General features: G+C 41.5%; 1 protein-coding gene across 4 annotated transcripts in view; it reads left to right on the plus strand.

Moving 5' to 3' along the window:
- The window catches only part of dnm1a (dynamin 1a), a gene marked incomplete at its 5' end in the record, with an annotated part of 53,769 nt that overhangs the window by 12,556 nt on the left and 27,642 nt on the right, over positions 1-13,571 (plus strand). For all 4 annotated transcript variants that reach the window (XM_083929462.1, XM_083929461.1, XM_083929459.1 and 1 more), the window contains 11 exons: positions 20-223; positions 1,058-1,156; positions 2,162-2,322; positions 2,439-2,581; positions 2,656-2,791; positions 4,244-4,311; positions 5,601-5,739; positions 11,333-11,419; positions 11,598-11,668; positions 12,241-12,292; positions 13,430-13,441. In XM_083929462.1, the coding sequence (XP_083785588.1) occupies positions 20-223; positions 1,058-1,156; positions 2,162-2,322; positions 2,439-2,581; positions 2,656-2,791; positions 4,244-4,311; positions 5,601-5,739; positions 11,333-11,419; positions 11,598-11,668; positions 12,241-12,292; positions 13,430-13,441 (1,172 nt within the window). The remainder of the gene's footprint in view (positions 1-19; positions 224-1,057; positions 1,157-2,161; positions 2,323-2,438; positions 2,582-2,655; positions 2,792-4,243; positions 4,312-5,600; positions 5,740-11,332; positions 11,420-11,597; positions 11,669-12,240; positions 12,293-13,429; positions 13,442-13,571) is intronic.

A 13,571-nucleotide genomic window follows, 5' to 3' on the forward strand; every position in this document is an offset into this window, starting at 1 on the left:
TTCCCTTTTCTTCCTACAGTTCTGAACCTGACCCTGGTGGACCTGCCGGGGATGACCAAAGTGCCGGTGGGTGACCAACCTGCAGATATTGAGGCCCAGATTAGAGAAATGCTGATGCAGTTTGTCACTAAGGATAACTGCCTGATGCTGGCCGTCTCCCCGGCCAACTCTGATCTGGCCAACTCTGACGCTTTAAAGATTGCCAAAGAGGTCGACCCTCAGGGTGAGAGCATACAGACACACACACACACACACACACACACACACACACACACACACACACACACACACACACACACACACACACACACACACACACACTCACACTCACACTCACACTCACACTCACACTCACACTCACACTCACACTCACACTCACACACACTCACACAAACGCACACTGTGCCACATCACTTTGACACTTTTCTTTGTGTTGTTACAATCATTTAATGTTTTTTGTGTTTGAATTTGTGTCTGTTTTTTTGTTTATTTTACTGGAAAGCATTTTCTGTCTTTGTTTTGAAAAGTGCTATACAAACAAATGCTTTTTATTAGTATTAAAGTAATATTACGTCCCAATCGAACAGCTACAACATATTTACAATAACTCCTGCAACCACTTGGACGCATCAAACTATAATCCTGTAATGTGAAATAATATATGAATTAAAACTCTAAAATGAGCCATTCTGAATAATGACTACTTTTAGTTTTACTATTAAAATAGCAGTTTTCCTTCAATAAAATTTGAAGTAGGATTTTTGCTTGCAATGATTTATTTTTAGATTGTGATATTGCTCCTTTTCCTAACTTAATGATCTAAATATGCTAATGCTAACACAACTAGCATCAGCGTTATAGGGTATTTCACCCCAGATGTGCATCATATTTATCTACCGCATCAGAAATTATTTTCAGTTTAGTTTCCAGTTCCATTTTCAGATTTGTGATCATTGGTTGTGTGTGTGTGTGTGTGTGTGTGTGTGTGTGTGTGTGTGTGTGTGTGTGTGTGTGTGTGTGTGTGTGTGTGTGTGTGTGTTTGTGTGTGTGCATGTAGGTATGAGGACCATTGGTGTGATCACCAAGCTGGACCTGATGGACGAGGGGACAGATGCTAAGGACATCCTAGAGAATAAGCTGCTCCCACTCAGGAGGGGTGAGCGCACACACACACACACACACACACACACACACACACACACACACACACACACACAAACCGTACTTGTTCTCTCTACTTCAGGGGCCACACAATGACACAATGTTTCCCTCTTGTGGTAGTGAGGCAGTCGGACTCAAAAATGGTCAATGCTCCAAATGCTGAAAAAAGAAAAAAAGAAAAAGGATGTATGGATAGACAGAAAGGTGGAAGAGTTGGAGAGGAGAAGCAGGGAAGGGGGCAAAGAGAAAAAAACACTGTTGGAAAAGAGCTTGTGTGTATCTTGTGGGCTGCCCTTTATTGCAATGTGCTGATGTGGTACTTTGCGTTTCCATTTGCACTTGGTTAGGACCCAGGCATGTGCTCTGGAACATTTTCCATGTCCTTCCCCTTCTTCTTTTACTCCCCGTTTCTCTCCGTCTACTCTGGATACTCACATTTACAAGGGTGCTGGCTCACAGTTGCATTAGTTATAGAGCATGAAACAGAGTAATGCATGAGAAAACTTAACTGGAGGTGAAATGGGATCCGCATGACCTGAACTCTCCTTTTCCTTATTCTCTTTCTCTCTTAAAAACTCGGACACAGACATACGGATTTATTTGTAATTCCTCTTTCCTTCCTTCCTTCCTCTCCTCTATTCATCTTTCGTCTATATTCTTTTCCTAAACCTCATGTCTCCTGAAATGTGGTTTTCCTTTGCTAAACATTATTAAACACAGTTTTAAGCGGTTTGGTTCAGGAGGGGCTATTCATTTTGGATCTAGCTGTTTAAACTCGGTTCATATGTAGAAAATAAAAGGCCCAACACAATGCCAGATTGCTCCTAATGCAAGACTACACTCCCAGTCAAATTACTAGTCAGGCCACAAGTATTGAATCTGTCCCAGTCTGCTCCCAAAAATTCCAGGAAGCGATAAAAAAAGTTGGATCTGGTTTTCACCAAATCTCACTGCAGCTCAGACTGTGTTGTAAAAGTCTGCGGGCCTCTGGTCTGTCCAGGTTACATCGGGGTGGTGAACAGGAGCCAGAAGGACATAGATGGCAGGAAGGACATCAATGCTGCAATGGGCGCTGAGAGGAAGTTCTTTCTCTCCCACCCTTCATATAGACACCTGGCCGACCGCATGGGCACTCCCTACCTCCAGAAAACCCTCAATCAGGTGTGTAAAGAGCAGTGAGAGTGTCAGTCACAGGCGACTGCAGTCCATCAATTCATGGGTCCTGTAATTTCCATCAACGTTCCCAGTGATCTAACTCTGACCTTTGACCTGCACAGCAACTGACCAATCACATCCGGGACACCCTGCCGGCTCTGCGGGCCAAGCTGCAGAGTCAACTCCTCTCCATAGAGAAGGAGGTGGAGGAATATAAGAACTTCAGACCTGACGATCCATCTCGCAAGACCAAGGCTCTGCTCCAGTGAGTAGATACAGCAGAAGACAATCCGAGAGAAACAAACTCATAGATTCACTGATGTGTCTGCCTCCCTTCAGGATGGTGCAGCAGTTCTCTGTGGACTTTGAGAAGTGTATAGAGGGCTCTGGGGACCAGATTGACACAGCTGAGCTGTCAGGTGGAGCCAGGATCAATCGCATCTTCCATGAACGCTTCCCCTTCGAACTGGTCAAGGTGTGTTGCCTGAGTGCTTATTTGTGTGTGATTTGGTTTGATTTATAGAATATATAAGTGTTATTGGGTCAGGGAGGCAGGGTGAAGCTCCAGTTTCACATTTTGATAAAGCAAGACTCTCCACCTGACTTGAAAAACCTGCAACACCATGTCCCTCATATCTCAAAATATAGTTACCTAACGCCACAAGATGATGGATGCTATTGTGATAAATGTAACTGTTGCAGTAAAAAAAAAACACTCCTAAAACACACCCTCTAGCTGTAAATATTTATGCGTATAAAATTCTTTCAAGAGAATTTTTTTTGGGAACATTTATCAGACTTTTGTGGGAATATTTGGTTTTCTGTTTATTCTTGGCATTATAGCTAGTTTAGTCTGCATACAAGAGTTTATTGAGAAGAAATAAATTGGGAAGTACTTGCGATCAGAAAAAAAGGAAAACTCTGTATATTTGAGTGTATAAGAATAATGAAGACAAAGAAAATGTCTGACATGAAAGCCTATCTTGCTTTATGACAAACACGCCTCTGTGTTTCTGCATCTCTGCATGTCTCCCTTCTGGATATCCTTTCTCAGCCTCAGAATGAGAGAAGGCCTCCCTTAGGACTCTGATTCTGGGCTTTTCTAACCCAAACATTCCTCTTTCCACCCTCTCACTTTAACAGCTACTTCTCCCATTATCGTCTCTTCAATCTCACTTCACCCGCCTCAGGAAAGCCTCCTTCTGTTTCTCTCACTCTGTCATCATATCCATCCACGTTTTATCCCTCCCCCACATCCTGTCTGTTCACCTTTCACATCATCTTTACCACAAGCCTGTCCTTCCTTCATCCACCTCCCCCTGCCTCTGTCTCTCTGAGCCGTTTACCTCACCCCGCCTTTTACATGTTCAACCCTCTTCCACTTTCTCGCTCAGTTAGCCAATCCCCTCCTTCTTCTCCCTCCTTTCATCCATCCCTCTCCTCCTTCCTCTCTTGACCTCCCTCTGAGGATATAAATCTTACTGTCTGTGACTGAGGCCTTAGAAAAAAATGCCCATGCTCAGTTTCCCACTGAGAGAACAAAGCAGGTTGCTTCCTAACCAGAAGCTTGACTCATAAAATCCTAATGTTTTCTGTGTTTATAATTCATGCTTTTAGGAACATATGAAACTGGAAGAATGAGACATTGCTGTAAATAACAGAGATGGTATTTAAAAATAAAAACAGATAAGTGTGATTAAGGTTTGTGAACTAAAAGCGGCAGGGACATTCAAGAAATAGTGAAGGGGATATATTTTGGCAGTGGTTGCATACATTTCAGCTTGAGACGTGTTATTAGCTGACATGGTATTTGAAAATAAATAAAGAATGGAAGAATCAGGAGCGAGAAAAGTTTAACTGATCTTTTAATCTGTGAGACAAATTATATTATACTAAATCTTCCTCTTCTCTCTCTCTTCTTTTGCAGATGGAGTTTGATGAGAAAGAGCTCCGCAAGGAGATCAGCTACGCCATCAAGAACATCCATGGAATCAGGCACGTCCGCCCTCCAACTCACCTCTCTCGCTCCCTCTCTCCCTCCCTCTCTCCCTCTCTCGCTCCCTCTCTCCCTCCCTCTCTCCCTCTCTCTCTTTCTCTCTCTCTCTCTCTCTCTCTCTCTCTCTCTCTCTCTCTCTCTCTCTCTCTCTCTCTCTCTCTCGCTCTCTCTCTCTCTTCATCTCTCCATCTCAGTCATATCTGCTGGCCAGACTACATCTAACTGACTTTGCTTCTCTAATCACAAAGACCTTGATACTTAGACTGAGTGCTCTGTTGAATGCTTATAGCCTCACTATACTTAGAGAAGACTTCTGGTTGCAGGGAACTTGTTAGCCTTTCCATGTGTTTTTTGTTTGTTTTTCCATCCATGCTGGTGTGTACATATGCACTGTATCATCTAATAAGGCCGAAATCGCCAGAAAAATCATCTAAATGTAAATAGTGGTCTGTCTGAATCAGATAATAACAGGATATAGTGAGAAGCAGGAGGTAATTATGGTCATGTGCTTGTGGGTTGTATAATTTTATTTCATTTATTTCCATGGTGGACAGAATATTGTTGGTTTCTGTCAGAATCAGAGCTGTTTAAAATACTGGCTGAATGATCGGCAGGATGTCCAAGTAGGTAACTAGATAAATGTGTATGTTTAGAGATTTGTGGCAATGGGTTGTATCCAGAATTAACCCCCTTAATTTGGTTGCTGTAGATCAAATTTAAGTTAAAAAAAATGCAGTGAAAGTCCATTTTTATATCCAGACATGTATTAAAATGTATTTCTCTGTGGCATTTTACAAGTAGTACAGTTGTACTGCTATTGCACCAATATAATAAGATCTTAACTCACTGCATGAAGTGTTTATTCACAGGACCTAGAAATTTGGACAGAATCCAAAAACATGTAGTCCTCCATGGAAAAAAATGATTTCTGTTATGAAGTGAGATCCCATTCATCCTCTTAATGGATAACACATTGACCGACCAGTCTGAAGTAACACACTAACTCTTAACAACTCTTGAGGGAAAATGGCTGGATATTTGCTGTAAAGAAATCCAAATTTACTACAGCATCCTTATACTTACTTTATATTTCCTAGAATATGTTGATTTCCCTCTATCTGTCTTATATGTGTCTGTTAACCTTTGGGGGAAAACTCAAAAAAACGGTGGGTATTTCTTTACAATTAACGCTCTTCTCTTTACCCAACCCTCCTCCCTCCTTCTGTCTTTCTCTCCACCATCCTCCTCTTTTTTTGGCCTTGTGGCTGGTTCTCTATCCGTCGGGCAGAACTGGTCTCTTCACCCCGGACATGGCCTTTGAGACCATTGTGAAAAGGCAGATTGGGAAGATTAAAGAGCCTTGCACCAAATGTGTCGACATGGTCATTTCTGAGCTAGTCAATACGGTTAGGCAGTGTACCAAAAAGGTAAAAAAAATAAAAGTACACAGTGAATAGCACTTTTTTTGTCTTCAATCCTCATCGTCCCTCTGCTGTTCACTCCCTTTTACTGTAACCACCTGGCTTTCTCCAGCCCCCGTTGTTTTTTTGGACAGCGAGGGGACACCTGGGGTGGCAGGGTGGGCTGCGGTATACCTGCCTGCCTACCTACTGTAGCGCTTTGGACGGGTTTGGCTGGACAGGCTGGCCGTGGTAGAAAGCTGTGTTGAAGAAAATCAGTGTGGATGTTGAGCGGTCATCAGAATATGGTTGCCTGTAACAGAATGTCAGAGCAGTCTCAGCTTAGAACTTGATTTTTAAGCTTTAACTTTTCTGCCAATAAATCCAGTTTGAAAAGTAGCAAATTACAAGCATTCTTTAGCTTACTTTAGTTCCCTTTTCAGTTCATTTTTAAAATTCTGTTTTGACTTATTATGAGCACATTTGTGATGCCTTGTTGTGATCACACACACTATATTTTGAAAAGCAAGAAATACAGATTGGCCTTATCTTGTTTGCACAAGCTGTTTAAACATTTTTCCCCCTGGGATTATTAAAGTATTTCTGATTCGGACTCTGATTATCTTAGTTTTCAAGTCAGTAGTCCTAGTACTACTTCAATAACCTTGACTAAGACACTCTTCCACCTTTGCTTAAAAGGTATACACATGTTTATCATCATTTGTTCGTCATTTATAATACCTGGCAGCCATATTGTGTGACCTCAGCATCCAATCTTCCTTGTGCGTGAGGCTGGAGCCGTGCACCTGCAGCAGATAGAAGCAATAACGATTATTTTTTAACTGCTCTTGAACAGGCCTCTGGGGCCGCTCTCTCAGCTACAGAGGCTTGTGAGTGTGACCAAAAGAAAGGCAGTAGTCTTTATCCAAATTGATCCACTGTGACCAAACAATTTCAACAGCGGTTGGACAGCAACAACCTAAGGCTTTGGGATAATAGATGTTATGATAAAGCTCCCGCTGGAAGTTTGAGGAAAAAGAGGGATGGAGAAGGGGTGGAGAAAGGGGCAACACCAGGAGGGATCTGGGCGTCTTGGCTGAACGTTGGGGTGCACAGCTGTGGTCTCGCGGTGCATCACTTGGAGTTTTCGGCTGGTGGAGTAGTGCAGGCTGGGCGCTCTCTCTATTTCCTCTTCTTTCTCTTGTCTTTTCTCTCTGTCTTTTATTGATAGAGAGAGACTCCAGTACTGTCCTGTTTTAGAATGGCTTTAGGAGAAACTAAATGTCTCACTTCTTGCATTTTCTTCCTTCTGTGTTGTTTATTCCCCCATCCCCCAACCTCCACACTTTTCGTCTTTTTTATCTTCAATCTGTTGTTTCTTCTGTTCCATCTCCATTTTTTTTCCTTTTCCCTCACCATCTGTTTTCACTTTTTTTTGTTTATGGTCTCACGCCTTCACTTTCGCACTTTTCTCCATCTGCCTGTTCCTTTAAGTCTTCTCACAACTCTTCATTGGGTGTTTTTACTTCTCCTCTTTCTCCACTTTTTGTTTTTGTCGTCTTTCTTTTTTGTTTTTTCACTTCTTTCTCCCGTGCCCCTTGCCTATCCCTACAGGACGGGGCTGTTCACCCCTGACCTGGCCTTTGAGGCCATAGTGAAAAAGCAGATCCAAAAGCTGAAGGAGCCTACACTGAAGTGTATAGATATGGTAGTGAGTGAACTCACCTCCACCATTCGAAAGTGTAGTCAAAAGGTAAAATGCCAAAGAGAACCAAGCCACTTTCACTATCTCTGTTAATTGCACAGGTAGGGGTAGACCGATGGCTAGGCTTTTTTCTTCTTTAAGTATTCATATTAAGATTATGAGAGAAAAAAAACATTTTTATAGTATTTTAAAATGTGCCATTTATATACTTAAGGGTGACTGAGATTTAATGTTGATAATGAGAGTTGAATATTATTTTTCTCTTAAAAGTTCCTTACAGTTGGGAAGATGAAGAAGACATCTCTTCTATGTTGATGTGGATATAGTAAATTACGTGCTATGTTTAATACAAAAATGTGATCTACTATAAATGTGTCAGTAGACCACAAAATTAATTGTTAGCATTTAAAACCAAATAACCATCCAGACAAAACCTTAGTTGAGGTTTTCACGTTATGAACAGCAACCCTGAAATTTTAAACTTTTGTCGAAGACTAAACTAAACCATAAATGTTGACTTGAAGCTTTGTTGTTGCTTTATTCATAAAAGATGTAATGCATAATGTAATTTATATATCCCTCATAGATATTAAAAAGTATTTACAGCTAGGTTAGTGGTTCTGTTACGCTAATCCTTAGCTTGTTCTTAGCTAAACGCCAGCATGCTAACATGCTCACAGCGATTTTACCAGGTATGATTACCATGGTTAATATCCTAGTTTAGAGCATTACATTGCCCTAAAGTGGAACTTGTGGGCGTGATATGCGAAGTCGTGTAGCTTACACAATATTCTTGGTGTTCAAGTGAGAACTCTGCTAAGCACGTGGTCACCAAAAGATTCCTCCTTAACGTTACTATCTGTCAAGGAGTCACAGTGGCTAACAATTAAGCAAGGTAAGATTTGGAGAAATGAAAAACTACGAAGAAGAACTCTATACATCCAAAAATGAATTAATAAAAAAAACATTAAACGACATTTCTGAACATGTCAGAAAACACATCACAACTAGCTTTCAGAAAATGTCCCTGGGTTGGCTTTCACAGACTCTTTAAGTGAACACCATGTTTGAAGGCAGCACTAGCACTAAACAGAAACTACTGCTAAGGCTGATGGGAATGTCTTTAGTTTTGCAGGTTTTTGACCACAAACCAAGGTATTGGAAAAATCCTCTGGGAACCATAAATGTCTGTACAATTACAGATCAGATATTTAAGTCTGGACTAAAGTGGCGGGACAGATAAACTGGCATCCCAATACCTAGAGCCTCAACGCTACTGAGGCTAGAAAGCATCACCCTGACAATGTTCTGTATTGGAAATTATATAATTTATGTGAATTGACTCCTCCAACATCATGATTACAATATACTGAGGTTACATGCACATTCAGAGCAGGTCTAACATTTGTAAATAAAAGTACTTTCCTCATGTCACTTCAGCCAGCAGAAATCGGTCTATCCTTACTCCGGATCTTATTACTGTAACCATGTATTCTGCATTTAAATTAAAATTTATTGTCATTTGTCTTCTGTCAATTATTGGCCTTATGTTGACAATTGACAAATTGTTGCCTCTCAACCTGCATGTTAAATAATTTTCTTTCATATTTGACACCATGATGTCTAAAAATCCTTCGATGGTTAAAAAAGTTGGTTCAAATCACTTTTTTTTCTGTCTTTGTCAGTATAATTTTATATAGTGGAGTGACTGATTGTGTAGTTCCACTCACTGACTAATCGCTTTGAGCGTCCCTTTATTTCTCTTTTTCTTTTTCTTTCGTCCTTTCCATCCTGTCGTCCTCTAACCCTTTAAGCCGGCTGCTTCCTCGCAAAGCAAATGACAAAAGACAGCATGACCTCCTTTGGATTTCTCTTCTCTGTCACACTTTTATCTTGATTTCACTTTCAGAGGCATACTGTATTTAAAGATACTGTATGATAATATACAGTGGTTGGGAAAATCCACAAAGGGGTCAGTTTGAAGTCTTCCTCCATCACCCTCTTTCCCGTCCCTCCCTCTCTGCTCCTTTGCATTGCATGTCAGTCTGAATCACTGTGAGTGCCTCTGCCTGCTGCCTTGTTTTTAAAAAACAAACATTTTTTTCTCAGTTTTGTATTTTTGTGTCACTTTTAAGACACACTTTAGCAGATTTAGACAGCTTTTTGTCTGTCTTCAAGTTGCAATGCACCTCTCCATTAGCACAAATTGTGTTGCTTTTAACGGCTGTAAAACTCTATGTATAACACTCTATATGTGTCACATTTGTATAGTTGTTTTGAACATTATGAGAGCACCATCCAAGTTATGAGTGCACTGTCCGAGTTTGCCATTCTCATAATATTAAGTATAAGCTCAAAGTAAGCGATTTGAGACCCAGTATCTGTCTCCAGCTGCTTTTTTATGTCTCAGTGGTACAGAAAGCACAATGGCTACATGCTATAATGCTAAAAGATTATCGCTAAAGCTACAGGTCCCCACTAAAAAGTCGACTTCTTGACCCCTCATTGTAAGGGGGAGTGTATCTATGTTCCCAGGGTCCTATGTTCCCCAGCTCAATATCCTCCTAATATGACTCATTATGGAGACCTTTCAAAGGGTTTTATGTTCTCACCCATGCTGGTCAAATGTTCAGAAATGTTGAAATGACTCTACTGCTTACAACCTACTGATGTTTGGCATTGATATCTCCACAGTCCCTGAATGGATTTATACCATTCAAACTGCATTTGAAATGTCCATTTCTCCTTTTGTGACAATAGCCCACACTCTTACATTGAGGGCCCTGGGGACATAGCGATGGCCATGTAGCAGGTGTTTGAAAGGTGATTGAAAAACAACCTAACCCTCCAAACTCTTTAGTGTTACTGCTCTTACTGCACCCACATGCACACTATAGACTTTACGCAGCGATGGTTGAAGGGACAGCTACGGAGTTCAAGAAACATTCCACTGCATTGTTGACGTTGTTGCCCAACTGTCTGCTACTGGTTTGCCATACCCACTACTGTGGCAACCCACTCGAATGTTTCTGGAACGCCATGGCCATCCTTTTAACCATCGTTGCGCAAAGTCTCTAATGTTTCAACACCCTGTGTGCTTAGTTACGATTGCTAAGCTATAATTGGACAATTGCTGTTTGATTGTTTTCCAATTTGGGCTATTTCCAGCAAAGAACAATGTAATAGGAACTTAGTTTTAATGCCAGTAATTAAACTGGCATTTTTCTTAACAGTGTGTAGGCCTACCATTATTATAACACATCTATTCATTATGGATGTAGTCTGATTTGTAAATGGACCAAACCCCGGGAGAACCAGAAAGAGGTCTACTGACTAATATCCAGTCACTCACTACAACCATCTGACAGACATGAAAGATGCATTGTAACTTGCAACAGCGTATATTCTTCTTTCCTGCGCTGTGATTTTGGTTTTGATTTTTCTTGTTTCCCCGCACTTCTCCAAATGTGTTTGTGTCACATTGGAGGCCCACCAATGTCTCCGTTCGTGGGTTTGCAATGAGCTCATGGAAAAAAGACCCACAGTGTGCTGGGAAAAGGAAGCTTCTATGCCAGAAACATTGTTTTTATTCTGTGTTTGTGTGGTAATATCACAGGCTTTGCACTATTCTTCTGCATTTGTTCCATATTGGCAATGAGTAGACGTTTTGCACATAAATCCACTGTTAACTGAAATCCACCCACTAGTCAGGGTGTGCAGAGACTAGAACTGAGTCTGGGATAAACTACTCAAATCATAACCTGTTGTAATTATATTTCTGTGACGTATTTTGTTGTATTGGTGGAAGTGTGTTGTGGTCCAGTGAGATGAGAAATGTAGCAGTTTACTGAAGCTTGTATGTAGATTTGTGACGGTTTGTTTTTGCTACCTACCCACTGTGCTCTGCGCTCACAGCTGGCTCAGTATCCTCAGTTGAGAGAGGAGATGGAGAGAATTGTCACCCAGCACATCAGGGACAGAGAAAGCCGCACAAAGAACCAGGTAACACACAATACTATAGACACAGTAAAAGTGTGAGTGAGTGGTTTTATAGAATAAGGATGAACCCTCTCTCTCTCTCTCTCTCTCTTTCTCTCTCTCTCTCTCTCTCTCTCTCTCTCTCTCTCTCTCTCTCTCTCTCTCTCTCTCTCTCTCTCTCTCTCTCTCTCTCTCTGTTCAGGTGTTGCTGTTGATAGACATTGAGTTGTCCTACATGAACACCAACCATGAGGACTTCATTGGTTTTGCCAAGTGAGTTTTTTTTTCTTCTTCTCAGTTATAGAGTTTAGCTACAGACCATCTTGCGGTGGGATCACACCAGCTGCGACACTAAATCGGGCAAGGGGCGTAAAGTATGGCGGGCAATGGCCCCCTCTCTACTTCCCACCTATCTTTGTACTCGGCCTTTGTTTTGATCTCAACTACAAACCTGTAAAGTTACGTGGCACAGCTTCCACGACTATCGGTTCCCCCTAACCTGGGCCGGGACTGAAGTGGTAGGGGGCCGAGGCCCATTCCCATCAGGCCCCCTTGCTTAGAACACACCCATTTTTGAACTTGGCCTTCATTTTGATCTCAACTTCTGTGACGCTATCGCAGTGATAAAATCTGGTCGCTCACAGACCGTCCTAAACACCTGGCAAAGTACTCAAAACGGTTTGTGTCGCTGTGGTAGTTCCTGCTAAAGTAGGTGTCTCCAGAACAAGGTGAAAACAATCCAGGTGTCGCTGTCGCATCTGGTAAAGATCTACTGTCAATAGAGATCACCTCATGTGCAATTTAGGGCCACAATCCAGCATCTCCTAATGTGTTTTGTTGTGCAGCGCTCAGCAGAGGATCAACCAAATGAACAAGAAGAAGACAGCTGGTAACCAGGTACTTTCACACTAAGATGCTATCATGTCCAGACAGTCACTTTTATTTGGCAGGTTATACTACATTTTACAGGTTATAGTACAGTACAACTACAGAAACATTATTCGAGGTGCTAAATAAATACTGTTTAAGTATCAAAAACACCCATCCACAGAGAAATGCACACAGCCAGTATTCAGAAACTATGCCTTTAAACGAGCCATCAAGTTTTCTATAATGTTGTAATTTAACAACTATACTATATGCAGAAGGTGCTTTTACCGTACTGTTGCAGTCATTCTCCAGCTGCAATGACGGTGCAGTGACGCCAAGAGCGCAGATGCGAAAGATCAAGGCCTATTAAAGGAGGCTGAGGCACGTCTCTGAGCTTTGAGGGATGACATGTGCAATGTGACTGGACCTGCGATGTTGGAGGGTTACAGCAGATGGCACTAGAAATAAAGGGATAGTTTCCACTTAGGTGGTCCTTGGTTGCACTCAGCCTGACAGAATCTTTGTATGCTTGACTGGATGGGGGCTGATATAAAAATCTTTATTTTTCATATACTACAAAATATCCACAGGCTGACTACGGACACCTCAGTGAAACAAAGGAATCATCTCGAAGTTCTATAATAGCGCGCCTGCTGTTGAGCCTTTTGGCAGTTGCAGACCAGACCAGATTACTGCATGTGTTGTACCCCTATGATATGACGCGATATAGTGATTTCTCTTCTTCTTACCCTCATTGCGGAAGACCAGAAAACGCTGACCAATTAGAGCAGACTGGGGTTTTTTTTGGGAAGGGGGGCTTAAAGAGACAAGCGCTACAATGGAGCATTTTAGACATTTTAGAGGGTGCATACAGGTCTGTTCAGACAGACAGTATGAGAAAAATACTACGAATAGTTCGTTTTTTGAACATTAAAGCATGAAAACATGTTCTAGTAGAAACCTAAAATACAAGTATGTACATGAAAATGAGCATAAAATGGGCCCTTTAAATTAGTATTTCAGTTGTGCGCTAAATAACAGACGGACTGAAGAATGACAAACCTACAGTCACTATATATCAGTCACAATATTAGATCAATGGCTATACAAAGGTTTTGCATGATTTACATTCTTGTCCTCCTCTTTGTGGCTTTTCTGCTTCAGGATGAGATCATGGTGAGTAGTGTGTGTGTGTATTTATGTGTGTGTGTGTGTGTGTGTGTGTGTGTGTGTGTGTGTGTGCACGTATAAAGGGTGAGTGTGTGACTCTGCGCATGTCTGCAGATAGGCTTTCATGCTCATGTCT

This window comes from Echiichthys vipera (assembly GCF_963691815.1).
Source record: "Echiichthys vipera genome assembly, chromosome: 16".
NCBI classification, from domain to species: Eukaryota; Metazoa; Chordata; class Actinopteri; order Perciformes; family Trachinidae; genus Echiichthys; species Echiichthys vipera.